The 14,069-nt window shown below is 37.9% G+C and overlaps 1 protein-coding gene across 1 annotated transcript in view; it reads right to left on the reverse strand.

Moving 5' to 3' along the window:
* LOC139120244 (phosphatidylinositol 4-kinase type 2-beta-like) overlaps window positions 1–14,069 on the reverse strand; it is a 43,421-nt gene that overhangs the window by 6,675 nt on the left and 22,677 nt on the right. Inside the window, exons 5-6 of the mRNA XM_070684474.1 lie at window positions 3,243–3,396; window positions 800–964 (exon numbers count right to left, since the gene is read on the reverse strand). Of these exons, the coding sequence (XP_070540575.1) occupies window positions 800–964; window positions 3,243–3,396 (319 nt within the window). The remainder of the gene's footprint in view (window positions 1–799; window positions 965–3,242; window positions 3,397–14,069) is intronic.

The raw sequence follows: 14,069 nt of genomic DNA on the forward strand, positions 1-14,069 counted from the left end.
CAGACTGGTCCAATGGGCACAAATTCTGTTGATATTAAACATTTATTAGGTGTGATGACGTCACAACCAGGCCTTGAAAAGCACCGTCACATGGGTGTTTTGTACTGCAAGTCTGTTGGTGTTAACGTTTGCACCTTTCTCAGAGTGCAGACTGAAGGATTTATTCAATATGGGTTATGGACTCCATTACCTCAGTCATATCACCAATGTGTTCTACTCATTTGCATAAATTCAAATTAGACCAGGCTGTGGTGTTGTGATTGCATCCATAGAATGTCGGCCACACGCTTGGTTGCATATCTGAAAACCACAGCTTGGAGCCGGGCTAATCACGGTGAAGCATCTCAGTGATTCATTCTGGGTCTCATAATATTGGGAGAATGTTAGGTCACAAGAAAGTAGAAAGACAGACTCACTGACGGTCATTTTACTTATAAAAGATAATGGCATCAGTGGTAGTTTAAGGCATCTTGATTTGTCAATTGTGGTCAAACACCAACACAAGCGACACCAGTGTTTTTGTGAAAATTTGGGAACTGCTGTGCAATTTCTGTTCTTCCTGATATGATTGCATTGGTTTAAAAGAAGGAACCCTGGTACAGTGACTGAGAAACCCTTGTAAAAGTTACCAGGTCATGTCTCTGCCAAAATACTGGTAAACACTGTAGTAAATCTAGCTTCTCTCTGGTAGCACTAGAGGTACAGGTCAAAGAATAAGATCGACAAAGACAGACATCTGGAAATTAATGTGATTGGCTGGACAGAACAATGATTATCCGATAAAAACATTGCCACTTACAAGCCCTCCAGGAATCTGGATGTTTGAACGGAAAAGCTAAACCGTTATCGATTGCCGCAATTTTGATCTCTGGAGGTTTGACCATGGTCCAATCACAGCCATCTCCGTCGTTTTCATCAATGTCGCTCTTGTCATACTTGATCAACCAGTTATCATTTCCCCTGTCTGAGAGAACAGATGAGATGAAAGTGATTGCGCTGGCAACAAGAAATGAACACTTGTCATCCTTGTCTCACTGAATGCAGTGCCACTATGGGCAAAAGAGAAACAGCTTTGCCATGATAATAGTGATACAGTAATGATAAAATACACAGAGCATGATCAAAGTTACTAGAATATACTCTATTGATAATGAGTCATTATCATCAGCTTTGCATGCCTGGACAATGCTAATAAATAAAATTTGCATGAATGAAAAACATTATGTTGAGCTTCCAACTTCAAAGTTAAAAAGGAGAGTCACATTTATAATGAAACAAAAAAGAATGCAAGTTGTCTCCTTGGATAAATTTCACTTGTAATCACAGACCGACACTATGAACAGGTGCCCTCTAGCTTCCAACATTTCTGAAAGAGTAAAAATTACAATCTTCTGGAAACATTCTCTGAGTAAGCATAATACTGGTCTGTGTGTGCAAAATGTACATTTCCTGAGACAAAGACTAGCTTTCTTAAACGTGAAGATACAGGACCGTGGGCGCTGACAGGGGATTATTGATGATGCAGCCATTTGCGTATATTCAGACTGGGCGGGAGTTTTTGAATTCTTGTAGCATTGCTTTGACTTAATGATAAATTTGGATAATCATGATGGGCACTTTTGTGACATAAGCAAAAAGGGATCAAATGGTTGTAGAGGGAACACATTTGAAACATATGTGTTCTCCGACAAAAAAAACAGAGAACATTTTTTCAGTTTATTTTCGACTCAAGTTTAGTTGCTATATATTCTCAGACTTCATATATGAAAGACAATGACAATGAACGCCTGAAACATGGCAAAATTATGGGATTCTGGGACCAAACACGGCATGTCCAACCAGAAGTATGGCTTTTTTACATTTGCATAAATTTAAGATAATCCAGCTTTTATAGGGGAAGTTCCTGTTTAAGTCAATGCTGTGTTGAATTAGGTAAGGGTCCACACAGGTTATGGTCTTTGCAAAATATTCACAAAGGAAACAAACATGAGCACATATAACAGGTGTAATCTTTGAGAATTAAAGATTGAATTATTGATGGTGAATTATGGTAAATTACTTGTCTTGATGATTGAACTTATCTTTTTATTGATTCCTCATGACAGTAATTTATTAATCAATCAATTAATTTATTTATTATTTATTTATCTATTCATTCTTTCATTCATTCACTCATTTATTTATTTATTTATTTATTATTTACTTGTTTATTTATTTCAAGTACTTGCTGGGTCTCTGATGCAAGTTCAAAGATATGAAATCATGTAAACATGGAGTATCAGTAATTATTTATTTATTTATTTATTTATTATTTACTTCTTTATTTATTTCAAGTACTTGCTGGGTCCCTGATGCAAGTTCAAAGATGTGAAATCATGTAAACATCAAGTATCAGTATCAATCCATTAACATTCAGTTGTACATATTTTTGAAACTGAATAAACCTTCATGGTGCACTGCAGCAGTAATTTTGCCTCAAGAATCACACAATTCGCTTTGAGGAAATATTGATGATATTCATATGCGCTTGTTACAAGATGTCATTTCAAAGTATTGAGTTCAATGGTTCTCTGGAATTAACGGGACGTGTTCTACAGACTCAGTACACCCAAGAGAACATGTGATGACAGTACAAACAAGCCAACGTGTTCAAACACATATGGAAATACACGTATTACACTCTGCATTGGTGCACGTGGGTTTGTTTGTACCATGGTCCATTCAAATTTATGGTATGACCTATTGTCACAAGCTCTCTTTTAAAGAAACTTGCTGAGACATAACATTCATAATGAATAACTTAAATAGGGCTAACTGGATGCCTCTTGATAATATATATATTAATTTCATATCACATGAAATTCTGGATTTTGCTGATGGGAAAAACGTGACTACACATTGCGCAAGCTTTGTTCAAAGCCTGCTGCAGGGGATAACAAATAAATAATTCAATGAGCCACATGTATGATATCTTTAATATGATGTTAATATACACATTTGATAAACACAACTGCTGTTAGTGAGGCAACGATAGAGTAGCAGAATCAGGTTACCATCATGTAAAAAAAAGCACCATGTTTCAAACAAATATTGAAGGTATACCTTCTCCACACAGACAAATGAAAAATATAAAAGCAATGAAAGTGGACCTTTGTAAAAGTCTGAAATATGAATATTTCCTATGCCACCCCACTGAAACTCTTCAAATTCTGATGTGTTTTCACTACCACCTGGGTACTTACCAGTATTCCGAATGATGTAATCGAGAACTACAAGCCTTTCAAACTGCCACTGGAACTGTTTGGCTGTAGACTCTGGCAGACTCTCCGTATCAAATCTACGCAGCCAGTAATCTGCATCTTTGAAGCCACTGACGAATAGTTGAAATGAACCAGTCTGATGAGAGGAAATGACAGGGAGAGATGTAAAATGACTGTTATTGGTAGAAATGCAACTGACACAAAATTCATGAAAACAACATGTGCTTTTCATATTTCTGAATCAAACTTTTAAATAAAAAAAAAAAGAATTTGAAACCCAAATTATGCTACAGCTTGCTTCAAGTCACTTCCTGAATAATATGAGGGATACTGATTTGCCTTCTAATTTTCCAAGGAATGAACAATTATTCTACAGCTTGCTTCAAGTCACTTCCTGAATAATATGAGGGATACTGATTTGCCTTCTAATTTTCCAAGGAATGAACAACTTTGTCTGTTTTTCATTTTAAGATCACCTCAGAAAATAGTGAAGTTTAAATGCAAAGTCTTTATAATGCATCACATGCATTTACATGACAGCACTTCTCTCTGGTGATTGTGAAATTTTCACCATTTTACAACATCCTCCTACTCAAAAAGAAATCTGTTCTCAAATTCTGACACACTCAAATCAAACTTTCATTTCTCAAAATCTGCTTTGAAGGCACTGTATGTGACATTTTTAAAAGTCACTGAAGTGTTTTGTAGATGTAGAGAAGAGACAATATCTTCCATGTTGCTGAACAAAGCACCTACGGTACTGTAATCCTAATCCTACGAAATCCTGAGTTCAATCAGTCTTTTTAGATGCAATTCCGTATCAATGGACCATACAAATACTCATACTTCTTCAACCATTAATTCTTTTTGACATTTTGGTTCACTTTCATTAAGGTTTTATGCTCCTCAAAAGTGAAGGAATTGAACTTCTGCTCAAACTTTCCTCAAGGAAAGTTTGAACAATCTCTTACCAAATCAAGAACAAAAATCAGGGGTCACTATGCACATTTTGGTTTCATCAAAACAACATTTACCAATATTTGAAATCCAAAATGGCCACCATCCCTGTGTTAAGTCTATGGGGAAAAATAAACTTTCAATTTCCTGTGAAAATAAGCAGTGAAATTTTTTCTTATGCCAAGAGCTTTAAAATGAGCCTCAACATGAGGTAGATAAGAAAAGAACTGTAAAAATTTGAGAATCCGAATATCTGTCCCAACACGCATTCTACCTTAAATCCGTTTAACACAAATTTTACAGACACATGCATTATAGCTAAGCGGTTAAGCTGTCATCATAGGACATTTTTACTAGTAAGAAGAGAGATAAGTCCCTAACCACTGAAGTAACACTAAATTAAACATGTCACACCATTGAGCATGATCCTGATCGTAATAAAAACAATTTCACCTGCTCAGTCAGATTAATTTTTACAGACTACACCAGACAGCGAGATACTGAATTTCTCCATTGTCGTCATGTAATATTACTGACTCACGAAGAAAAAGCAGTGTTTCACATTGCTGCATTCAATGTTTGGAATGGAGTTTTTCCAAAATCAAAGCATACTCAGTGTTTAGCTGGCTGGCATACACATACCGGGTATACCTACAGCTAGTCTGACTAAAAATAAACTATTGTAGTGATAATACATGTATGGCCCAACAAAAAACCCTCATACAAACATTTCTATGAGATCACAAGTTCCACCTGACAAGAAGATCAGTCACACAAGGCATGATAGTGACTGTACCCTCCCCAAAGGGAATCATACAGTCCTGTACCCTCCCAAAGGAAAGGGTATATATACAGTCCTGTACCCTCCCACAAGGGAAGGGTACAGTCCTGCCTCCAGCAATGGATCTTCCAGACTTCAGTGACTGGAGGCTTCCATGTATTAAATATGGATATATCACTTCAATGTGAAATAAGAACTTAAAACACAAATTTACACAGAACAGAAAATTCATACAGTCTGCAGATCATAGAAACCCTTCCAACTCTTTTATAGATGTGCAGTTAAAGGTATGGCAATCGATCCCAGGGCCTAGCAGTGGCACATGTAAAGCGGTGTGTATCTTTGCGTCAGAGGTGGAATAAACTATGAGTGTAACTATTTATCCAGGAAATCTTAATCCCAACTGCTATGTTTGTACGCACATAGAGCCAGTCGACGTTAGGGACACAAAAAACAACACGAGGAACAAACAGGCAGTGGTTTTGAACAAAATCAATGTACCCGGTACTTCATCAGTGTCTGTAACTCAGCCCTCTGAACATAGCTCGTAACAAGGAACAGTGGAAAGCACTTGGGACATGTAGACCTATAACAGCCACTCATGTAGTTTGTGCACAGTGAAGATTTTGCAGATCAACAACTTTGACGGAAAATGGACCGACTTTCTACCGTAATTTTTACCTCCTTCGATTCAGCACAAAATTTTCTTATGGACTATTGATGCAGGATTACACTCGTTACGAGATGGCAAATCCTAGTCGTATTGACGACTATACTGCGTAAACAGTCACTGAATAAACTTTGCAAGCATTTACGAGCACTGAATATTTTTACCGTTTAAAAAAAATTGAGTTAAAACACCCAAATGCCGTACGATGATCATACAGAACTTTGAAGGTTTCTGGACTAAACGACCCCAAACCGACCGGATCTCAGTCAACTGTACCGGGCCCGATGTCTACTCTATCAGCGTCAACTCAACCTTTCACTCCAGAAAACTTTACCATACAAACTCGGAATATACTAAATTTACCTTGAAAAAAATTCAGCTATGTATCGTATGGAAAAGATTTTACCGGGGCAACGGGGCAAATAAAAAACCAACAAACCCCAACAGAAACAATGGAATGATCATTAGTGTGCAAGGTTGCTGTATTATATGTCAGGGTAAAAATTTCTAGCTTTGAAATTACAAAAGACGAGGCAGAATGTGTTACTGCCGATACCACAGCTGACTCTATAACTTTCAGGTGCGTACATTAGTAGTACATAACGTAATGTTGATAACAAAGTATATACGGTACATTATAGTTCTGCGTCCAGTGATAAACAAGATTGTTCCCAATATACCACGGCTGTTGATTTGAGCTGCTGCCTTCGATCGAAAATTTTCAACACAAAGACATAATATCAATAATTTTGCGAGATTATAAGAGGCCGCTGTCTTCTTATACACAACGTGTAAAAATAGGTTATTCCTGTTGAGAAATTCGACAGCAAGTGAATTTCTTACTATCTTCCTCGCAATGGTTTTTGCACCCGAGTCTATTTTATCACGGCCACTGAACCATTTCTGACGATTTTTACTAACATAGAATCAGTTCACACTCATCGTGGGAACACATTGCAAAGACGTTCACAAAATTTTCATCACAGGAAAGATTACCGTAATCCCCGTTTCAAAGATGTAGGAAATGTATAATGGGTCGTTTATCTTGAAAAATCCCGAGCTGCAGCCTCTAAATACCGGTACAAAATGCTTTTTCTTCTGATCAACTTCCCGACAAGCACACTGCGGTCGTCACATGACGGTTGTAACCGTACATGTGCTGCCGCCAATGGAGAATCAAAAAGACTTCAAATCAAAAGTGAAAAAAATATAGAAAAAATATCGCTATTCAAGTAATGTAAAGAAGAGTAATTTTGATAGGTTCAATTTATTGTATATTATAAAAAATGCGCAGGCCACTCGGAACAGCGTAAGATTATGATCTAAGTTGTTCGAATTAATACTACACTCACACTGTAGGGTAAAATGGGACTCAGATCGTGATATACTGCTTCCGCCAAGCGAACCCGCTTAGGCTAAAGACGGTAAAATGACCATACATGTAATTATTGTTGCTAGTCTCTGTAAATTTTGCCGACTATTCGTAAATAGTTGTCAAATTTCTTGAGTTTGTCCGAAAACTGTTTCAGTGAATGACGTAAGTTTCAAGACACGTGAGTGCGAACGCAATATCGATATCGGGATAGTAAAGTCAGTTACGGGCAATCGAGGAAGAACAGAAGAGTCTATTAATTAGCAAATTAATAATAAATGAACACCAGGTTACCGTGCATCTTGAAAGTAAAAAAAAGGTAATGTTGTGCCCTGGTTGGGAAAGAAACATTGATAAAGATTTCAAACAAACGTCAGATAATATGAGAGCAATTTAGTAAAAAAAAAAACAAGCTCAGGAAAACGTATAGAGGACGACATCACGGCGATCTTCAGACCTTTCATCATGTTTCAGTCTGAACGGTCAACATTTGATGCTATAGTCTGTAGCAAGTGTCTCTTTTTGGATAACTCCAACAGAGATGAATGGATCGCGATTTAGTTTCATTGCCCCGACCCGACCGGAAATAATGCAGCTCATGGGCACCTGTATAATCGTTGCATGAACGTATACAAAGGCCGGCCACTGCATAAGCCTTTGTCCGTGCATCGCAAGCAAACAACGGTTTTGGACATCACGAGAGCAATTTTTCGCCGTCTGTGAGCGGTTGAGTGATTTGGGCAGCCAATGGAGCTACTAGTACTTTGGTAGCTCCATTTGTAGGCATAGATCGGAGTCGAGTTGATTTCAGCTGAAAGTAGTTAGAAAAGTAGCTTTTCGTGCTCAATCCAAAATGGGTCCGGTTATGTCCATGTAACCTTTGGTCAAGTATTTTGCTCAGTATATATACACGGTCCCTCCACGAGGGACCGTGGTATATAGTAAGAATCGTTCATTCATTGTTGACATCGCAATCGATCCGATGTACACAACAAATGTTTGATCGTTTGCACCTTTGCGCGTACCCTCGTGATTGGCAGCTGTTTGAATGCTTTCATCTATTGTTCTTTGGACGCTTCGAACACAGCATCGAAGCAGTTTTGGCATCAAAAAGCAACTTAAAATGGAAAAATAGCGCCAATGGCACTTGATCACAACTGGCACATTGTGAAACTACTCATAATTAATGAGGTACAATATGTGGCATCATGCGGTGTCCCATCATACCATATTTGAAGGGTGTAGCACTTGTGGTTACTGAGTTATGGACAAATATGTATATTTCAGGTCCAATGTCACTGAGGTCATGTGACATTTTGTCAAAAAAATTGAATTGCTAAGTCATCCCTTTATACCAAAAATCAGACCTCTAGCTCTATTGGCTCGCTCAAAATTAGATATGCACATAATTAATGAGGTACAATATGTGGCGTCATAAGGTGTCCCATCATACCATATATGAAGGGTGTAGCACTTGTGGTTACTGAGTTACGGACAAATATATATATTTGAGGTCAAAGGTCACCTAGGTCACTTGACATTTTGTCAAAATATTTGATATATCTGTGTGAACGGAGGGACATGACCCAATCTATAAGGCCCCTGGACTTCATCCGTGGGGACTAAAACTGTGTCACTGAATCCTTTTTGCAATATGAATATGATGAGAAACTAAATTTTTATTTTACTTGGCCTTATACATGGGATTCTATGGACAGCTGACTTATACATGGTAGTCTATGGTGGTGTAAACTAAAAAGTCCTCTAACATGGCCAAATTTGATCGCATTGTGAAACAAATCGACATGCATCTGTATGGGGTAGGGTACTATCCTTGTGCAAAGTTTGAAAGAAATTGACCAGGGCATGTCTGAGATATCTGCGTGAACGGACGGACGGACGCATCCAGGGGGGTTCATCATAATTTTGGAATCCGCGAAGGGGGGGGGGGGTCATCACTTTTTTACTGTTCAGTAAAGTTTATTTCGTGCAATGGCCATGATCAACCCTCTTTTTACCAGCAGGCCACCTTTGGTTGCCCACTAGAATAAAGTTGACTTTATGTAATGGCCCATGACCCTCTTAACTGGCAGGCTAATAAAGTTTACTTTTTTTTTAGTCTATGGAAATGAAGTTAAAAAATTGCCTTACAGTTGTCCTAAGTAACAGACGTTTGCATGGATGTGGCTGAGAAGTTTGTGCACTGGCATCTCTGCTACATGAATAAAGTGCGCCGCGTACCGGAGTTCAAATCCACCGTGCGGGTAAATTTGACATATGGTTTTGGTTATTTTCAGCGGGGGTGGGGGGGGGGGGTCATCAATTTTTATCGTCTGACAAAGGGGGGTTCATCATTTTTTCGCACAAAATGCAGGGGGGTCTATATTTTTTGAACACCGGCGACAAGATTTTGCCGCCCCCCCCCCCCCCCCCCCGCCGTAAAAACTGAACGGTCCCTAAGTTAGTAAACCTAAGTTGACAGTAATTAAGATTACAAAATTATACACTAAGCTGAGGAAATCTGAATGAAATAAATATTGAAAAGTAGCAAGTCATGGTCATCTTTTGTCTAATACCTTATGTAAGTTCATGAACTTTACATAAATCTTGCTATAAATTTGTTGCTAATGGGCAATAACTGTGTTTCAGATCATTTGAGAGCAATCCATCCATGACAGGTTTAAATTGTAATATACTTCTATTTAAAGGAGAGAAACTTCTCAAATAATTTTTTTCCCTGTAATTTCCTGTGAGAACACATGGACAGATGCTCAGGACTCTATGCTGGTGCTACCTTGATAACTAACCTACAACTTGTAACGGCATTGTCTAACCTGTTCACCCCAATTTCCTGTAGACAGGTCCACACTCACCATTGATAACAATGGGTTTGGGCCATACCATGGTAGTGAAAGACTGTAACATGTGAGGTCGTGGATACTTAATCTCAGGAATGTCAAAGTCTGTATATTGACTCAAGGATGTTTACTTAACAAATGCCTAGGGTCATCTCAAAAGTGAGAATCTAAACTATGAAATATGTTTTTTTTATTGCTTTTGATACCCAAAAGAGCATAGAAATCTCTTATACTTCAAATCAGCCATCCTGCATATTTCTAACATTCATCAAAACCTCATTTCTGTTCCACAACTCATAAAACAGTCCACAATGCAGGATTGGTGTACATTCCAAAACTACATATATGAAAGACCCCTAAAATCAATTAGTTAAAAAGGGGGGTTAGAAATTTCCCAAAACTATATAACCGCCGCTCCGTTTGGCTCCATTTTTCGGAATTGGAATCTTGGAACCACTCTGAATATCGGTACCAAATATAAACGCAGTCTGTTCAGCAGTTTTTGATTTTTGTCGTTTACGGAAATGGACGACATCTTTCACCGGTTGAAACTACCCCTATATCACAACTTCCAGTTGTGATAAAAAACTGAAAGAATTCAGCAAACAAGGTGATTCCACAAGTATTCACAAAACGTAATATGTTGGAACAGTGCTCCAATTTATACCATGGTTCTTGAAAGCTCCAGATTTTCGGGAGCATTCGTTGACGCTGCTACCATGTGCCACTCATGTTGGATTATGAATGCCCAGGGAGATAGGGGGTATTTATAGCCTCCCCCTGCCTTTAGGGGAGAACCATTTGATTTCTGGGGGGGTATGGAGGATTTTGAGAAAAAAAAATTTGTCGCCAGGTGAGATAGAAGAAAAAAAAAATTGATCCTGCCATGGCCTGAGAAAAAAAAATTGTCATAACAGACAGAAGTAAAAACAAATTGTCACAATGCACCAGAAATTAGCAAAATTTGGAAACCCTATTCTCATGTATTCTTTGCCGGCGCGCCGCCATAGGCGGCGCAAATGTTTTTACCACAAGCAATTCTTATGTTTTTTTCCCAGCACTTATGATATAAGCATGCACTACATAGGTCTACTTACACCTCAGTGCACTCAATGTTTTCCGTCCCTTTCCTGACCAAAGAAATCATATTTCAGGATTTCTGTTGCAATATCTCAATGGCATAGGCACTATCTAAAGGGGACTTTTTGACTTCTGTAAATTATGAAAATTTAAAACACAAGACAGGAGTCAATAAACTAGTGTTAAAATCAATATAGTATTCTCTCAATATAAATATATTAGGAAGATGTACAAGTTGACAATGAAAATTGAGGAACAACAAATGTAATGAAATACAAGGGAGAGGGTCACTAAAACATGGGGCCCGGGGGCACCGACGTCCTTTTGTATCTCCTTGCTGTTTATTATTTGCCATAAATGTGAAATTTGGCAAAAAGTCAAATTGTTTGGACATAAATGAAAGTTATTTGAACTGGTTGGTTACTGCTCCAGCATAAGTTCAAGTGTGGATTCGAAGTATCAACAACCCTGATATGAAAGTGAATTAAGAATTAGAGATGGGACTCAATAGGATCAACAATATCTAAAACAGGAAACGGTGAACTTATATAATACAGAAGAGGAGAAAATTTAGCCAATGGCTAATCTAAACCAAATTACTTAAACTGGACTGTTGGCATTGATTACACATGTATTTATTGTCCATCATATAGAAAATAAATTTGGGCCATTGACTAAAAAACATTTGCTTGTTACACTCACCACACTTGTACTTAGTATTTGGAGTGTACACCTATCTACAATACAATGATAAAAAGTTTGGACTCTGTAGGTCAACAGTGCATCTTTAATGTGTGAGACTAAACAAGCTTACCCCTCAAGTATGTATAGGCCAAAGACAATATTAATTTTGAATCATGTAGTGCAGGGAAGGACATACAATATGGTGAAAAGCAAATTAAATATAAAAACTGAATATACAATTATATGTGTGAGACTAAATAAGCTTACCCCTCAAGTATGTATAGGCCAAAGACAATATTTAATTTTGAATTATGTAGTGCAGGGAAGGACATACAATATGGTGAAAAGCAAATTAAATATAAAAACTGAATATACAATTATATGGAAATGTTGTTTTACAGTCATGAGTATCTGGTGTGTGCCGAGAGACAAATATTAAAATTGGACAGTATCATCCTGACCACAGTTTGTCTGACTGGTTGTTTCCTTCTGATTTTCTGACACGGTGATAGGTACAAAATATTATGCTATTCACAATAGTTATACAACATAGCTTGCATTTTGTTCACAGTAGAACTGAGTTTTACATGTAAGATAACTTTCTCGTAAACTGTAAATTCTGGCTTCTGGCAGCTCAAACGTCGCAATACTACATTTTTTGATATGATATGGAGTGACTTCCACACATATGCAATATGCAGTGACAGTCGATATTAAGAGTCTACTACATTCAAGCATAGTGATGTTGACAACTACATGCATGCCAGTGCATGATTTCAAAGTAGCAAGGATGAAATTCTAATGGTCTTTTAGTGGAAATGAAACAAACAACATTAGTTATCGTGACCTTGCTGAAGTGCAATCTCGGATCATGTATGATCTGATGATCATGCCAAATTTATACCATGTCGGATTATGCTGTGATTCTGAAGTGCGCGTACTTCCTTAGTAAATCGGTCAACATCCCTGCGTACGATGCTGTGTGTTCCGCTACAGCTAATCGCCCCGCTCACCCTACGTACGGGTCTTTGCAGGGCTGTGGTGAGCGGGACGATTTAGCTGTAGCGGAACACACAGCATCGTACGCAGGGCTAGGTCAACATAAGCATGCACACACTGTAATAGCGATCGGAGTCAACAATGATGTCAAAATCAATGCACAACTGTCGAAATTACCCAAAATAAGCAACAGAAAACTAAAAGTTATCGCTATGTCGAAAGGACAGTACATCAACATAAAACGACGCTAGTTTGTTATGACATGGAGGTAGAAGGACAGAGCGTTCCCTCGCTCTCACCCAGCTATTAGTACGGGCCGCCGTTGGGATTGCCTCGCTGAAGCAATGGTACTGGGGTCCAGTGGGGAGTACCGAGTACGGAGGCCACCATTCTTCAGTCTATCGAAGGAGCGTTTCGTGCCAAAAAATACATGACAGCAACAAAAGTACCATCACTGTGAACTTCATATTTACAAAACAGAATCAAATACACGCTAAAAACCCCAAAAAACGTCAAGATTCGCACCAGACGCGAGAAACAAGATGGCGTCGGTTTGATTTTTCAAAAACAATGCTAACTTGTTATATGCGCATGCGCATATTAAGGGGAGACCCATTTGATTTGGGGGGGGGTATGCAGGAACTTTTTTTGGTCAGAGCATAGACTCTCGAGAATCTATGGTCAGAGAGACAGCATTTTTTTATTTCTACTGTCAGACCTGCATCAATTGTTTTTTCAAATGGAGTAGCAGTGAATTTTCAAATTTCAGCCACTGTTTCATATATCACAGGATGGTTTTATGTATTCATTTTACATTCCAACAAATGAAAAGAAAATGGAAAGTCTAGAATATATACAACTTTCAATTGTAGAACACTTTTTTGGCAAATCAACTGTGATCAGTACTATACCTGCTTTTCTTTAAAATAGTCAATTCCTTTTAAGTTCTCAGGGGGGGGGGATGTTATCTTTTGTGGTCAGAGAAACAAGGCTCACACATTGTATTTCTTTATATTTGTTGTTCCTCAATTTTTCATTGTCAACTTGTAATCTTTCTAACATATTTATATTGAGAGAATAATGTATTGGTTTTAACACTAGTTTATTGACTCCTGTCTTGTGTTTTAAATTTTCACAATTTACAGAAGTCAAATAGTCCCATCTAGATATTGCCTATACCATTGAGATATTGCAACGGAAATCCTGAAATATGATTTCTTGGGTCAGAAAAGGGAAGGGAAACATCGAGTGCACTGAGGTGTAAAGTAGTGAATGCTTATATCGTAAGCGCTGAAAAAAACAACAACATAAGAATTGCTTGTGGTAAAAACATTGCTTGTGGCAGCATGCCAGCAAAGAATACATGAGGATGAAGTTTCCAAAATTTTGCTCATTTCAACTGCATTGT

Source organism: Ptychodera flava, chromosome 20 (genome assembly GCF_041260155.1).
Source record: "Ptychodera flava strain L36383 chromosome 20, AS_Pfla_20210202, whole genome shotgun sequence".
Classification (NCBI taxonomy): domain Eukaryota; kingdom Metazoa; phylum Hemichordata; class Enteropneusta; family Ptychoderidae; genus Ptychodera; species Ptychodera flava.